Source organism: Neophocaena asiaeorientalis, unplaced genomic scaffold (assembly GCF_003031525.2).
Source record: "Neophocaena asiaeorientalis asiaeorientalis breed wild unplaced genomic scaffold, Neophocaena_asiaeorientalis_V1.1 scaffold346, whole genome shotgun sequence".
In the NCBI taxonomy this organism is placed as follows: domain Eukaryota; kingdom Metazoa; phylum Chordata; class Mammalia; order Artiodactyla; family Phocoenidae; genus Neophocaena; species Neophocaena asiaeorientalis.
Genome location: NW_020175400.1, coordinates 1,623,496 through 1,639,503, shown reverse-complemented (window position 1 = coordinate 1,639,503; position 16,008 = coordinate 1,623,496). Strand labels below are relative to the sequence as shown.

The window sequence follows — 16,008 nt, the reverse complement described above, 5'->3', positions numbered from 1 at the left end:
TCTAAGCTGAAGGGGAAAAGGCTCAGAAGGCTAGAACACCGAATGAGGAATGAGAGAGAAGTTGAGCCACTAGCCTGAAGAACAGACAAGCATTAAGAACCAAATATGTTTCTCTCTATACACTCTAAACTTTCAGGCTGCCGTGGAAGCCATGGGAATTCTGATTGTTCCACTTCAGGCCCCAGAGACCTCAGTTCCAGCGTTTGGAGCTTCCCTCTCTAACTTCTGCGTCATGGCAACCACCAAGACTAGCTGAAAAGCAAGTGTGAGTGTTCTCATTAACTTTTCCCCTGAGCCCTCATTGACCCCAGCTACCAACCAAAGTATAAAATCTACCAATCTGACTGGAGTATACTTAGCAACCAGCCAACCCCATTTCACAAGAAAATCTCTTCCAGGGTCTCCAGGTCTCTCTTACCAAACCTCATACTTCATAGATGCTGTCTGCTGAGACAGGGCATTTCTCGAGAAGGCCAGAGGCCACCAGCCAGCAGTGTTGTGTTGTTCCAGTGTCTACTGAGGCCTAACAACGTCATGCTCCCAGAACAGCAGTGACAACACTCATAAGGGGCCCACAGCAGTGCCTGGAAACTGAAGCAGGAACCCTCACGGCACAAGAAAGAAATGCAGATTTTGTTCCCAGCGCCTGACAGCAAAGAAGACAGTTCCTGCAGAAACAACACTGCTGCCTGGGAGCCTAAGTCTGAAACAGTTAGGGAGGGCTCCCAGTGCAGGCTCCAGTTTCCAGAAGGTTAAGCACTAGGGTCTTCTGGCCCCAAAGGTGAGGCTCCCATGCCCATAGCAACCAGGCCACTCTTGCAGGGAGAACTATTTTTATAAATTTATTTATTTTATTTTATTTTAATTTTGGCTGCGTTGGATCTTCGTTGCTGCGCGCGGGCTTTCTTTAGTTGCAGCAAGCGGGGGCTACTCTTTGTTGCGGTGCATGGGCTTCTCCTTGCGGTGGCTTCTCTTGTTCCGGAGCACAGGCTCTAGGAACGCAGGCTTCAGTAGTTGTAGCATGCAGGCTCAGTAGTTGTGGCTCGCAGACTCTAGAGTGCAGGCTCAGCAGCTGTGGCACATGGGCTTAGTTGCTCCGCGGCATGTGGGATCTTCCCGGACCAGGGCTCGAACCCATGTCCCCTGCATTGGCAGGCAGATTCTTAACCACTGCGGCCACCAGGGAAGCACAAGAACTATTTTTAGAGCGCTTTGAGAATTTTCAGAGCATTGACAGCTTGAAAATTGTTTTACCATGGCGGGAGAGGACCCTCCTGGGAGAAGCTGTCTCTGGTCCAGAGGCTAGGTGAATTGCCCTTCCTCCAAGTTACCAGTCCCCTGTGCCTTCCTGCCCTGGACACACTGTGAGGCTGCTGTCTTATGTCTTGTGTATTTTCCTCCTTCCGCCAGGATGTGGGTTCCCAGAGCCAGGCCATATTCTTCTTGCACCATCAGCAAAGCCCACTTAACCAGGGGCTGCGATCTTGAGGGCAGCTTCCCACACCCAGGGCCCTCACGTCAACCCCAGAGAAACTCTTCTGGGCCAGACTCCACAATCCTCAGGCCTCCGCGGCGCTAGGGGGCGCTGTGGAAGCTCGGTCCACGCTCCCCGGGATCCTGGGACCGAGGTCGCCCGCGCCACCCGCGCGATGGGCTCCGAGGCGGCCCAGCTGTTGGAGGCGGCTGACTTCGCGGCTCGCAAGCACCAATGGCAGCGGCGGAAGGACCCCGAAGGGACCCCCTACATCAATCACCCTATCGGTGGGCGCGCCGCCAGGGGAGCAACGGCTGTAGCATCTAGGGGGTGGGGACCGGGAAGGGAACCGGGGGGCGTGCACCTCATCGAGCACCTAGTCCGTACCAGTCCTTGTGCCAGGCACTGTTCGTGACGCACCACAACCTGGGGCGGTAGGCATGATTGTTCCCTTTGTAGAGTGAACATCCAAAAAAGAGTAAAGGACTTCCCCAAGGTCACCCAGCTAGTGAGGGGCCACCTCTGGCTCTACAAAACCCACAACACGCCGCCCTGGGACTCCCTCCTGTCTGACTTCCTGCTTTGCCCCGTCAGGTGTGGCTCGTATCCTGACCCACGAGGCAGGAATCTCTGACATTGTGGTGTTACAGGTAACTTTCCTCCTCTGCTAGGAGGCTGGGGTGCGGGTCAGGGGCCCCGTTCAGCTCTGGGTTCCCCTTGGCAGGCGTCACAGGACTGAGTGAGAGCCTATCCCCAGGCAGCCCTGCTCCATGACACGGTGGAGGACACAGACACCACCCTGGATGAGGTGGAGCTGCACTTCGGGGCACAAGTGCGGCGTCTGGTGGAGGAGGTAACAGATGACAAGACTCTGCCCAAGCTGGAGAGAAAGCGGCTGCAGGTGGAGCAGGCACCCCACAGCAGCCCCGGGGCTAAACTGGTGAAGCTGGCAGACAAACTGTACAATCTGAGGGACCTGAATCGCTGCACCCCAGAGGGTATGCTCCTCCACCTGCTCTGAGGGCAAGGGGAGGGGTATCCACCTTCTGAAGGCACAGCTTGGTCACTTCCCCTGAAAAAAAGCCCGGGTGTTCTTGTTAATTCCCTAGACTAATCTTAGTAGACCACTCTGATCTTCTTTCATACACTAGAAATGCAGTAGCTGGGCAAGGGGGAAGTTTTCAGAACAAATCTGTCCATCAGGAACTCATCTCACAGCCCTGCACCAAGCCCTCCAGGAAGTGGGCAAAATCCAGTGCCTTCCTGGACGTCAACGTGAGCAGTTTCCTGTCCATTCTTATGCAGGATGGTCCGAACACCGAGTCCAGGAATACTTCGAGTGGGCAGCACAGGTGGTGAAGGGGCTTCAGGGGACAAACCAACAGCTGGAAGACGCCCTAAAGCAGCTGTTTAAGGAGCGGGGGCTGACACTCTGAGCAGTATTTGGAGCCATCCAGTGGCACAGACTCCATCCTTGCCCAGGCCAGAGAAGATTCATACTTCAGCCTTTCGGTGCCTCCCGAGCTTCCTCCCTGGTTCACTCAGCCCAGGTATTAGAGACCAAATACACGTGTCCTTTCTCACTCTGAAGATCTGCCAACTAAGCTGAGCCCCAGATTGTGGGATGATGCGCCCCACCCATTTCTAATGCATTCACTGCCCTTCTCCAGGCCTTGGGTCTGATTGCATGGTGGGATCTCTGGCCCCTCAGGAACTTGGGCTTATATATAAACGCTAGTTCAAAAGTCATTATGCAAAATAAAACATTTGGATAAAGGTTTGAGTTGCTGCTGCTCCTTCTCCAGCCTCCCCATTGGGGAACCGATGGGGGGAGTGGGGATACCTGCCCTTCAGTAGGGCAGGGTTCCAACTGTGTGCCCCTGGGACAGATCCCTCAGGTTGAGGGCCTCAACCCCTCGGAGACTGGCTTCCTTATCAGTAAGATAGGTTGTGTAATTATCAGGGCTGGATTATGTGACGTGCCTGACACACAGGTATTCAAAAATTGGCAGGCTTCCTCATTAAGAAAGTTGGATGGGTTGACAGATACATTGGAAAGGAGTGCCAACCTGCTTACTGGCAGCTCTTGCTGAGCACGGGAGAGTCCCCAGAAGCAACACGATAGAGCCGGTGGGGGACCGCGGGTCCCTCAAACCCCGGGTTGCAACGGAAACTTGCCGAAGTTTGCATCCCACCCCCAGTTTCCCCTTCATCACATTTCGAGTTCCCTTGGTTGCTAAGCGACAGGAACTTCCGGGCGCTTCGGGAAGTGGCCCGGGAACTGACCCACGCTTAGAGCCCGGCGGTGGGCGGGATCTGGGCGAGGAGGCGGAGCTTTTCAAGGTGTCCGCCTGAAGGGATCCCCAACTGATCGGTTTTTTGGTCGGTGCTGAGCAGCTGAGGCCTATTAGCACACTTGAAAAGGGTACATCTGTGAGGATGAGGAGGTTGTTAGGTCAAAGGCCACTTCGTGGTCATGAGGTGCTTGATGTTTTACAAAACCTTTTCACAGGTGTTATTACCTCATCTGTTTTTTATAATAACCAGATGAGATAGGCAGGGTAGGGATTATTGTTCTCATTTTACTGAGATGAAATATGAAGCTCTCGGAGGTGAGAAGACTTGTTAATGATCAACAAGACCAGAATCCCTCTCTCTTTTTGCCACACTGCTGGGCCTTTTTAACCAGACAAAAATGACCACAATTGAGGTTAGCTCCAACCACGCTGGACATAGTAAAGATCAAGTCTGAAGAGGCTAGTGGATCTGGATTATGAGTCTGGCCTCCCTAGATAACCTGTTTGATCTGAGCCAATAGAGTGGATTTTTTTTTTAATTCAATAATTTTAAAAAATAATCAGAGACTTTTGGAAAAGTTGGAAGTACAACATAAGTAACTTTTTCACCTGAACCATTTGAGATTAACTTGCTGACCTGATGGACTATCACCCCTAAGTACTTTAGTATTTGGACAAAGAAATTCTCCTGCATAAACCAAACTACAACCATCAACATCAGGAAATTAATGTTAATACCTTACTACCCTAACTCTCTGATTATAGGGGGCTTCACAATTGTATGCTTAGTTTGGCTTTTGCTGGGCTGGGAATCAAAAGGTTTACTTCCAGCCTAGAATTAGAATGACAACAAAGAGATTCCTGGCCACTCTGAGGATCTGTCCTCAACTGGTCTCCATTTCTCTGGAGCTGCATGGCCTCGTCTTCTGTTCATGGCTGTAGCTCTTCTCTCCATTCTTAGTCAAAGGAGATTTCCTCTTGTTTTGAGTATGACCATGCTTTTACATTTTAAAAAAATATATATTTATTTTGGCCGCTCCGGGTCTTAGTTGCGGCATGCGATGGGGATCCAGTTCCCCAACCAGGGATCAAACCCAGGCCCCCTGCATTGGGAGCACGGAGTCTTAACCACTGGACCACCAGGGAAGTCCCTTGCTTTTCCATGTTTCATATTTTGTTTAGCATTCTTAGGCATTAGGAGTTGAGGGGGCAGCAGTACAGGTGTGCTTACTCATCTAGTTTGAATGCAAGTCCTCAGGCATTCTGACAAGAAAACCTGTCTTTCCCCTACTGAGCTTCTCAGGCCTCCACACCCAATGCTGTGTCTTACATCTTCATCCCTGTCATGTTCCAAATGCCAAGGAGGCCTCATCCCCAACCCCATATAGGCTTCCTGTGCCTAGGCTACCTAATTTCAGAGTTCTTTCCTTCCAGATTTATTCTCAACTAGGGAGGTCTAAGTCAGGAGCCAAAATGGATGGACACTCTGCAGCACTTGGTCCTGGCAACTATTATGATCAAATAAGATTTCCCACTGACCCTAAGTAAAATTGAGGTTTGCTGTGAAGGATCTGGTCTCTCATTTATCTTTTTTTTTTTTTCTACGAGAGTTGCTCCTTGAAGTGTTTGTACGCATTTTTGTTACGGAGAAACAAAAATTTAGTTCAGAGATCTCTTTTGGATGGTTAGCCTCATTCCTACCACCCAGACTATGATCTCCTTTCTCTGTGAGGGCATGAGTGTCATTAGCTAACCACAGTGACAAGACAGTGTGGTAAGCAGGTCAATTTCAGGTAAAGGTGCCACTCTCTCCACACAGCTCATACCCATCCCCTAGGCAAGCCAAATCAGAGCACTGTGTGGGCCTGGCCCACTCTGCTTGGGGGGACTCAGCTCTTACAGTTTGAGTCTGCCTTTCTCTTCATGGTTCCAGCTGGCCATACAGCCCTCCCTTCTTCATGGAAACAGTATGATTCTATGGATGGAGAGTTGCAGAGAGGAACAGAATCCTATCCATCTCCAGTGGCTGAAGTTGCTTCTGTTATGTCCTGGTTCCTTTTGTTTTTTTTTTAATGTGTTTTATGTCACTGAAAATTGATTTGTTCAATAACCTTGTATCGAGATTGCATACTGGAAAGAACATTTAATTGGCTTTGCCACTGACATAGGTGAGTTCATGTAACCTCTGTGGGTCTCAGTTCCTCATTAGTAAAATGAGAGGGTTGGACTAAATGGCCTCTATGTGCCCTTCTAGAACTGACATCATACATGTTTGTAATTGAAGAGAAATTCCGTATTACATAACAGAGGATCTTGCATTGAAAGCAGGCCCTCTTGGGGCAAAGGGTGTCTGCCCCCTGGGCTCACTCTTTCCGCCTGAGTTCTCCCTCACTCCTAAGGTCCCTGGTTGATTTTTTTTTTTTTTTAAGAAACACTCAAAAATAGCTTATTAGAAATTGTGTGTGTCAGATTACCAAATTACATTGACACAATGGTTTTTAAGTTCTTTCCAATTCCAGAGTATGGTTTATAGGTTAATTTACTTATATTCTTAACTCCAGGCATTGATCTAAGAAACAGACCAACACTTTAGCCTATGGTCTCTACAAAGGCTGTAGTTTTCTGCACATCACATTTTATAAACTGAATTACATATACACATAATTTAATTTTTAAACACTTTTGAACTGGAAAGGTGCATTTTTCTACAAAGGGCAAAAGAGATATCTTTTTTCCTACTTGATACCATAAAGGGAAGTCTGTCAGAATGGAGATGGTACAGTTATCAGAGTTCATAAGACAATAATACTTGCAACAAATGGGATCTAAATAACTGTAAAATTGAATGTCCTTTAAGAAATGGAAGCTGAAAAGTATATTCAAAAAATTTCAATCAAGCACAAGTAACCCACTTTCCTGAACTGCAAACACTTTCTCAAGTATATATAAGGGATCCCGTTCCGGTTTTGATGTAACCCTCAGAACTGTGAGGCCTCAGGGCCAGAGCCCCGTGGGAAAGTGTTGCCGCTAGCCTTAAAATAGTAGGCCCCTTTCCAAATTACGTGTGCAGGAGACTCACCTGGGAGCTTGTTAAGAATGCAGATTCTTTGGCCCCTCCTCCCAGAGACTGGTCCAATAGGTTCTGCTAAGGGATCCGTCTCTCCTCTCGTGCACTAAGGAAGGGCTTTGGGTTTTGCTCTTGTTACAGGTCGGTCTCCGGGATCCGTGGCTCTGCCGCACAGATGCCCATTTCAGCCTGCGGGCTGAAGGAGGAGCCCCAGTCAGGGCAGGCCAGGAAGCTGGACTTTCAACAAGGAATTCTGGTGATTCTGGACCACACCTTGAGCAATGCTGCCTTATGGAGTTCTAAAAGCCCAGTGTGTAGGAGTAAACATTTCAGTTCCTGGCAGATGAATAACTTCACTGCACATCTAAGACCTCCAGAGAGAACAGCCTTTATTCTGCTAATTTCCTCGGGGGTTCACAGATTCTCCCTTATCATTTGATTACAAATTACATTATACTTGCAAATAACGCCTGCTATAGTGTAACCGCTCAGAATCCTTTACTAATACGATTATAGTTCATATTTACTGAGCTCTTATACGTACCAGGCACTGTGCTAAGCACTTCACACTGATAAACTTCATGCTTTCACTATGATGTAGACAGGATTCCACGCGCCCTGGCCTGGTGCTGGCAGCAACGCCCTTGGATGACCTGGAAGAACTCAGCTGGTCACTGCTGAATCTTTAGGTCGCTGCTTAGCAGGCCCCAGTGACTTGCTCCAAGGAGCCCAAAGCAAGCTATTCTCCTAAAGTAACTGTACTCACCAATTTTTGAAGTGCTGCAAATATTTTCTCCCAAATCTGTCATTTGTGTTTTAACCTTGGTGGTTTCCATCATATGCAATCTTTCAATATATTTTTGGTGGTAAAATCTGTTTATCTTCTCCCTTATTATATCTTTTAGGTTTCATGTTGTTTAGAAAAGACCTTCCCACACCAAAGGTATAAAAATATCCTATATTTTCCTCAGTAATTCTGTAATATTTTTGTTTTTTCTCTCTAGAGCTAATTTTTGTGGAAACTGTGAGGTAGAGAACTCTTACTTTAATAGATAGGCAGTTATCTTAAAGTACTCTTTATTAAATAGTCCATCTTTTTCCCACTTAAAATACTCCTTGGGTCCTATACCAAATCCCCTCACACCTGGGTCTGATGCAAGGCTCTCCCTTTGGGTCCAGCAGTCTGATCCCACTCCAGGTCACACTCACTGAACTCATGGTCGGTCGAGAGTACCCTGGGAAATCTCGTAGGACAAGTGTCTTTTACCCACCTGAGCACCACCGCCCCGGACTCACTGTCATTCAGAATTTTCTTGGTATTCTCACACACTTAGTCTTCCAAATGAACGTTAGAACCCATTAAATTCCAAAAAGTATCCAATCTCACTGGAATACATTGAATTTATGAGCTGATCTGGAGAGAACCAGAATCTTTATAGAAACGTGATGTGCCTTGTTTGCTCTGTTAAGGTCTTCAGCTGATCCTGCTGGATTGTACAGGTTGGGCGTTCTGTAACCCTCCCTCATCTCTCTCATCTGCCACACTGCAGGGGTTTAGTAGTGCCAGAACACAGCTAAATAATAGTATGTCCTTGACTAATTTCTGACTTTACTGGGAATGCCGGTGGTATCTGACACTTTAGAATGCCACTGACTGTTGGTTTCAGATAGAGACACCTTTATCTAGGTTAGGATGTTTCTTTGTAATCTTAACTTACTAAGAGTTTAATAAGGGATAGATTTTAAATTTTACCAAATATCGTTTCAGCATCTCTAGAGACTATCATAAATTTTTTTCTAATAATCGAAGCTGCAGTGAAGGCTAATGAGCAGCCACGGTGCCTCCTAATTTAGTGTACATCTCCCTAGTCCCCGCACCAGGAAGTGAATACTTCTGTGGAAGGATGAACAAGGCGAAGCTTCAGGGCTGACTGTAGGAATGATGACGAAAGCTTTCTCGAGTTGCCCACCGCAAGCTGGAGGCTTCACTTTCTTTCCAGGGAAAGGAAACAAGCCCGATCAAACGCCCCCATGATGGGAAGCAGCTCTTCGGGACAGTGGTGTACAGAGTGCAGGAACCAAAGAGGAGTCAAGTAGGGTGGCCTCTGCCACCATTCCACAAATCAACACACAGACCAAGTGCCCAGTCTGAGATGGGGTTTTGGTACCTGAAGTGTCCCATGAGCTCCGGTCATGACAGGCTTCATGAGTCCTTCCTGCCACACTGCAGCGCCTGGCCAGGGCGTGAGGGTCAGGGAGCACTAAGAGTGGAGCCGTCACAGAAAGCAGCGATTCCTGCTACTCCTCCACCCCACTGCTAACTCGCGGTCCCCAGCCCCCTCCTCCTGGCAGTGCTCTGCTCCTGCCTGTCACACCAGGACATGTAGCCCTTACACAACCACAGGACTCCCCGAGAGCCAGCTCTTGACTAGTGTGACCCTGACGCTGGGCTATTACCCACTCAGGCTCCCCTGCTTCTCCTCCATCCCATTCAGGGGAAAGGATGGGTGCTTGAGCCTGCACCCAACTAGGTGGGCACGCACAACCCAAAGCAGAGGCTGGCACCACCCACTCTGACCAAGGGCCTTCTCTCCTACAACTCACTGGCGCCTGCCCTGACCACCCAACACTGGGCTGTGGGTTGCCCCCGAACACAGAAGCAACGATAAAGAGAAAATGAGGGCAGAGCCCAGTCTGTCACAGTTCTGAGAGGTAGATCAGGACAGGAGACCCAGGGTGGCATGTCCAACCCGATCTTATGTGAAAAGGCCGTCTCTGTGGATGAACTTTCTCTTCAGGCCACAAGAAGCCCTAGCCCAGGCGGAGGCGAAAGGTGGCGATCTCCATGGGCTCCAAATAGATGTCAGTGCTGTTGGAGGGCGAGGCCAAGGGGTACAGCAATGTCAAGGAGGTTGGCTGCAGGAAAACCACATCCAAGCCACGGAAGAGGCTTCCCAGGGCCACCTGTGGGGAGGAGAGAAGGCACAGGGCAGTGCTGGGGGCTGACACACCAGATGCTGCTGCTCTTCTTCTATGTAACTTGTATGAATCTCACAGAAGCTATGGGCCTCTCTGCAGCAAGGTGCCTACATACACAGGTGAGCCTGTGCAACCTTGAAGCCTGTCCACAGACCCTAGGGTAGGAACTGCTGCACTGAGCTGTGAGCTCTTTGAGGAGAGGGACCATGTCTTTTTTTTTTTTTTTTTGGCCGTGCCATGCGGTTTACGGGATCCTAGTTCCCCGACCAGGGATTGAACCTGGCCCAAGGCAGTGAAGTCACTGAGTCCTAACCACTGGACCGCCAGGGAACTCCCAGCAGGGATCATGTCTTGATTCACTTCTGAATCACTGGTGCCCAGCACACGGAGGCATTTATCAGTGCCAGCCTTTGCTGGCTTAAACAATGAACAGAGTATGATGGCTTTTAGTTTTTAATTCCTGGTGTTTCCATTTGTTTGATAGAGGTCCGTACACATGAAACAGAAGTTCTCCACCTGGACACCTTGTCTGAACTGGCCCCTGCCAGGCCTCAGAGGCTTTGAAAACACATGTCAACAGCTTCTCCCTTGCTCTCCGTAAAGCCCCAGAATAACCCTGCCACCTCCCGCCTTGCTGCTCAGCCTCACTGCCGCCTCACCAAGCTCTTAGCTTGCCATCCCCAGTGCTCTGTTTCCCTGCCCTCCTCTCCCTTCCCACACCTGGGCCCTGCTCACCTTGCCTTGGCTTGTGGTGCAGTTGAAGCCCAAGTTCTTGGCCTCGAGGCCACAGTCAAAACCCTTGCGGTGTAAGAGGAGCGCAGTTTCGGCTGAGGGCAAGCTATCATCCTGGTGACAGACCACAGGGCAGCGGGGAGGGGGCGGGTCTCTGCAGGGCTCACAGGTGTAGCAGCGCCTCTGCCTGGCAGGCAGGGCTGGGACGGGGAGGAATCTGGGCGAGGAGGGCAGGGTCCGCCCCGAGGGTCAGCACTGAGCGGACACTCACCTCTGCCTGGAGCGTCCGCAGGTTGAGCAGGTGGAAGTCACAGGGCAGAGAGGAAGCCAGAGGACGAAATGAGCACAGAGCAGGGCCTGGGGGCTGCCTCTTGGCCACGGGCAGGGCGAGCACAGGGGTGTTCAGGTACATGGAAGTCAGGTGACTGAGGAGGGACGGGTAGCTGGTTGAGGGGCCATCTTGGACCTGGAAGATTGGCCCAAGACGTGGGTGAGGAAGTGGAGCAGGGGGAGCAGGAGGGTAACAGCACGTCCAGGTCCGTTTCTTTGGAGAGAGCTTCCCTGATGTGTCTGGATACAAGGGATGCCTGACTCCAGGACTCTTCAAATGCAGTCACTTCCCACCTCACACAGCTTAGGAAGGGCTACCTCACCAGGCCAGCGCTCCTCTAACTATGGAGGCTTTCTGCTCCCACAACACCATCGTGAGTCACACACTCCCATCAGCAACATCTCCTGTCACATAGAGATTCTCAGTGCAGCGAGAAGAAGGGAAGACAGACAGACGGATGCTTCACCATGGAGGATGGGCCTCTGATGGAGAAAGTCTCTGGGGCAACCCTGCAGCTTCAAGCTCGACCCCGTATCCACAGCACCAGCCCTGATGCTCGGGCCCGGCAGTCCCCACAGCTGTGCTGACTGAGGACTACTCCTTAGATGGCTGACCTAGACGTCACACTCACGGGCCTAAGCTGGACTTTCCTCCACGGCGGCTACTCTTCCATATTCTGGATTTCTGCTCTTAGCACCACCCGCCTTCCTACTGTCTAGAATCTCGCACTTAACCTCAGCCACGATCTCTGTTCCCACCTTGGCAGCGTCCTCACGCCCATCGCCGGCTTCTCCCTCCCGTGGCTCATTTCAAGCCACCAAAATGTCCTGCTTGAACAGCCTTTAAGCTGTCACCCCTGCCTCCGGTCTCCCTGAAGATCCCCCTGAGTCCCTGCTGTGGCAGTGACATGCTTAGGGCAAAGTCCCAACAGTGTTCTCCCAGCTCAGATCCCTCACTGGCCTCCAGGAGGAAGTCCAGACTCTTCGCCAGGCACTGAAGGCCCACTACAGTCTGCCCCAACCTACCTCCATGGCAGCCCAGCACTGGCCACTAGAACTTTCTGCAATCAAGGCAATATGCTATATCTGCACTAGCACAGCAGCTACTAACCACTTGTGGCCACTGAGCCACTTGAAATGTGGCCAGTTTGAATGAAGAATCAAATTGGTTATTGTGTTTTGTCTTAATACGTTTAAGTGGCCACAGGTGGCTAGTGGCTATCACACTGCACAGGCGGTTCTGGTCTAGCTGAGTGAACTCACGGCTCTTCCCATTCACGTTCCTTCCTGCCTCCCACCCTGTGCCTCGGTTCAAGTGTGTAGGGCAAACCCCCATTCATCAAAGACGTGCGTGGATGACATCTCCTCCAGGAAGCTGTCCTTGATCCCCTTGGCCTACTATGTTCTCTCACTCCTCAGGACCAGTGGACATACCCCTTTTCGACCTTATATTTTCACACACATAACTTGGCCCCCACCCATACTCACGAGTCAATTCCTAGAGCTCTGAGGCAGTATCTTATGCATTTGCGGCCCTCTCAGTCCTTACAGCATAGCGGGTGCCCAGCAGCTATTTGATGAGTGAGTGACTGAGCCCCAGACAGGGAGATGGAGCAGCGGGCTCTGCCATCCGCCAGCTCCAACTCCAGCTCCAAATAACTAACACTAGTTCAACACCCCATTGCTGGCCCTTACCTCTCGGTGCCCGTTCCTGCTGCTGTGAAAGATCAAGCCCCTAAACATGGCTGCCAGTTTGGAGAAAAAGCCAGGCTGGTGGGGGCAAAGAAAGCCATGAGATGAGCAGGGCAGGAGCAGAGCAGGTTAGAGGACACAGGGGCGGGGGTGGGAAGGTGGGAGATGAGCACAAGGAGGGCACAGGCGACAGGGTGCCGTGGAGAGGGAGGTGCCAGGCTGCATGAGATGGAGCAGCAAAGCATCAGACTCGCTTCCCCGCCAACCCGGGAATCAGGCCCTACTCTTGCTACCCTTGCCCACCTCTAGTACGCTCCCCAAGCCCTAGGCTGGAACCCCAGGGCCACCCACGGGGCCTAGCCTGACCTGGCTCCCTAGGGGGAGGCCCAGAACTTACCTCCCTACCCAGGGTTCGCCGTTCCAACAGGAGACGGAAATGGTTGCAGGTTCTCTTGTTGTCCTTGAGCCCTTGGCCCAGGCCTCGGTTGTCGTCCTGCATTAGTCGCCGGTCCAAGATCACCTCCAGCTGGCCTAGGGAAGTTAGCTGTGAGCCCCCAGCCTGCCTGTCTCACCCCCAAGCAGACACCGACCTCTAGAAGCAGCAGCCCACCAAAGCCCCAAGGGAAGAGCCCAGGGAACTGGCTGGAAGCTGAGTCACTCAGGGCACAAAGCCACCGTGGAACCTAGAGCTGGAAGGGGCTGAGTGAAGGACTGTGACCCTGGCAGTTCACTGCCCGTGCTCCGCGGCTCAGGAGTGGGGGCTGGCCCGGGTGCCCAGGCAGAGAACCGTCTCTAGGCTGGCCACATACAACAAAGTGAACAGCAAACACAACAGCCATCAGCAGCTGCTGCAGAGGCCCTGACCCGGGGCAGGTTTTCTCAGGTGGGGCGGATTTTGTTGTGACTGGAACACACGCTTCCGGCCCTGGTTCTACGTGGGGGCAGACTCCAGGTCTGCCTGCCGCGTCTGTCAAAAGGAGGGAGCAAGAGGACAGCCAGATGGCATATCAGGCAAAGGCTCAGATTAGGTGTTATTTGGGGTTGCCCTGCAGACGAGAGATAGCAGAGGATCCTTTGCTTTTTTTTTTGGCTGCACCACACACAGCATGTGGGATCTTAGTTACTCCACCAGGAATTGAACCCAGGCCCCCTGCATTGGAAGCACAGAGTCTTAACCACTGTACCTCCAGGGAAGTCCCCAACCTTTCCTTTCTTTTAAAAATATGTCTGAGGGGACATTCCTCATGGCACAGTGGTTAAGAATCTGCCTGCCAATGCAGGGGACATGGGTTTGAGCCCTGGTCCAGGAAGGTCCCACAGGCTGCGGAGCTACTGAGCCCGTGTGCCACAACTACTGAGCCCGTGTGCCACAACTACTGAAACTGGCGTGCCTAGAGCCCGTGCTCTGCAACAAGAGAAGCCACACAATAAGAAGCCCGTGCACCGCAACGAAGAGAAGCCCCTGCTAGCTGCAGCTAGAGAAAGCCCGCGTGCAGCAACGAAGACCCAACACAGCCAAATTAAAAAATAAAATAAAATTAAAATATGCCTGGGGAAGGGGCTCACTCAAAGCTGACATATGTTGGAATGAGGATTTTTCCCAGCATGTTTTTTTCAAGAATCTCTTGAGAGGAGCCCGTACAGACGGCTCTATCTGCACTCCCATCACCCCAGCCCAGATTCTGACTTACGTAGTTCCTCAGTCTTTACCCTGAGCAACCACAGAAAGGCACACGAAATCCTAAAATGGACCCCTTGCATGTAAAACAATCGCCTGTTAGCGCACTGTTTTCCAGAAGGGCAGAGACCAAGGGAGGATGCTGGGCTGGGTTAAGAGTTTTACAACCAGAGTGGTACTGGGCAAAGGGGCAGCAGAGCCTCACGCCTTCCAGCAGGGAGTCAGGTCCCCACTGTGCTTGCCACCGGCCCCGCAGAGCCTAGACTGGGCACTCTTGGCTCAGTCCTGCACAAAGGCTCTGCCCCAAGGACAGATGACCTGAAGGCCTCAGAGGCCACTAAGTGCAAACTGTTCACTTTACCCTGAGACTATGGGAGCCACCTGGGCTGGCCCAGTGTGACCAGCTCCAGGTCAGTCTCCTCATGTCCTCGTTTTGATTCTTTTTTTTTTTTAAATTTATTTATTTATGTTTGGCTGCGTTGGGTGTTCGTTGCTGCGCATGGGTTTTCTCTAGTTGCATCGAGTGGGGGCTACTCTTTGTTGCGGTGCGCGGGCTTCTCATTGTGGTGACTTCTCTTGTTGGGAGCACGGGCTCCAGGCACGCGGGCTTCAGTAGCTGTGGCACACGGGCTTCAGCAGTTCTGGCTCACGGGCTCTAGAGCACAGGCTCAGTAGCCGTGGCTCACGGGCTCTAGAGCACAGGCTCAGCAGTTGTAGCACACGGGCTTAGCTGCTCCGCAGCATGTGGGATCTTCCCAGACTGGGGCTCGAACCCGTGTCCCCTGCATTGTCAGGTGGATTCTTAACCACTGCACCACCAGGGAAGCCCTTGTTTTGATTCTTAAGAATGTCATTCTCTCTTTTTTTTTTGTCATTCTCTCTTTTAATGACCATTGGTAGGAAGGCAGGATGTATCTTTCTCCTTCGCTAAATATTTCATTTAACACTGACTACACTTTTCCAACTGTCCCTACTGCCATCCCTGTCAGGAGAAGGTGGCTGCTCACCTCAGCTAAGAATCACCGTTCAATACCCTGATGCTTCTTGAGGGGATCCAACAGGCCACCCACCCCCAGTCACCTCCACAGCTGCCTCCACCAGGGGAGAGGGTGACAGCATGTGTCTGCCTTCCTTTCATCTCCCGCTGGTGTGTGACTGATGGACAGGAAGGACGAAGAGGCCCACAGAGAGGATAGGCCTCGGTGGCGGGGATGGGCTTCTCGAGCTTGCCCTCTCCCCCCGAACAGCGCCTGCTCCCCTCACCATCGTGGAGGCTGGAGACGCCCAGGGCCTGGGCAGCGTGCAGTGTGAGGCGGCTCTGTGCGTCCTGGAGGCAGGCCATGACCGGCATGGGGTAGAAGTTGGCCTGCAGGGGCAGCTTCTTCCGATACCGCCGGGGCTGCACCTGCGGGGGCAAGGTCAGCAGATCAAGAGAATCCGCGCACCATTTGGGCCCCGATCAGTCTTGCCTCCTATTCCTCCTGCTCTGTCAGAGCAGATCACCTGCCAGGGCCTGTGATGCAGGCAGTAAACACAGTCCAAGTTCTGTTCCATGGGGTCTCTAGGGCCCCAGGCCTGAGGCATCACCTGAAAGCCATTGAGGTCCGTGAAGAAGGTGCCCTGGCTGTCAATGTCTGTGTGGAGGCGCAGGGCCAGCTCCTTGTTGACGCAGTCCCGGATGTCCACCAGGGATGACACGTCCAGAGACAGCCCCTCCACCCCTGGGCACAGGACAAAGGGAGAGGCTGAGCGGCGTGAG

General features: G+C 51.7%; 2 protein-coding genes across 4 annotated transcripts in view; one reads left to right on the top strand and one right to left on the bottom strand.

The window, feature by feature from the left end:
• The first annotated feature begins 1,607 nt into the window (after positions 1-1,607).
• HDDC3 (HD domain containing 3) lies at positions 1,608-3,479 on the top strand. Its single transcript, XM_024766524.1, has 4 exons — positions 1,608-1,761; positions 2,069-2,124; positions 2,232-2,472; positions 2,780-3,479. The coding sequence occupies exons 1-4, from the start codon at positions 1,650-1,652 to the stop codon at positions 2,908-2,910; spliced, it is 540 nt and encodes a 179-aa protein (XP_024622292.1). The 5' UTR covers positions 1,608-1,649; the 3' UTR covers positions 2,911-3,479.
• Positions 3,480-7,210: 3,731 nt separating this feature from the next.
• MAN2A2 (mannosidase alpha class 2A member 2) overlaps positions 7,211-16,008 on the bottom strand; it is a 28,456-nt gene continuing 19,658 nt past the window's right edge. For 2 of the 3 annotated variants that reach the window (XM_024766516.1, XM_024766517.1), the window contains exons 19-24: positions 15,837-15,970; positions 15,513-15,654; positions 12,969-13,102; positions 10,821-11,015; positions 10,553-10,663; positions 7,211-9,802 (exon numbers count right to left, since the gene is read on the bottom strand). In XM_024766516.1, the coding sequence (XP_024622284.1) occupies positions 9,650-9,802; positions 10,553-10,663; positions 10,821-11,015; positions 12,969-13,102; positions 15,513-15,654; positions 15,837-15,970 (869 nt within the window). In that variant the 3' untranslated portion in view covers positions 7,211-9,649. The remainder of the gene's footprint in view (positions 9,803-10,552; positions 10,664-10,820; positions 11,016-12,968; positions 13,103-15,512; positions 15,655-15,836; positions 15,971-16,008) is intronic. The other variant, XM_024766518.1, reaches the window with a different exon arrangement.

Excerpts from the sequence above, each read along its gene's own strand:
- HDDC3 (XM_024766524.1), top strand. The coding sequence starts at position 1,650 with ATGGGCTCCGAGGCGGCCCAGCTGTTGGAGGCGGCTGACTTCGCGGCT. Across the intron at positions 2,125-2,231 it reads CTGACATTGTGGTGTTACAG|GCAGCCCTGCTCCATGACAC; the intron begins GTAACTTTCCTC and ends GCCTATCCCCAG. Across the intron at positions 2,473-2,779 it reads GAATCGCTGCACCCCAGAGG|GATGGTCCGAACACCGAGTC; the intron begins GTATGCTCCTCC and ends ATTCTTATGCAG.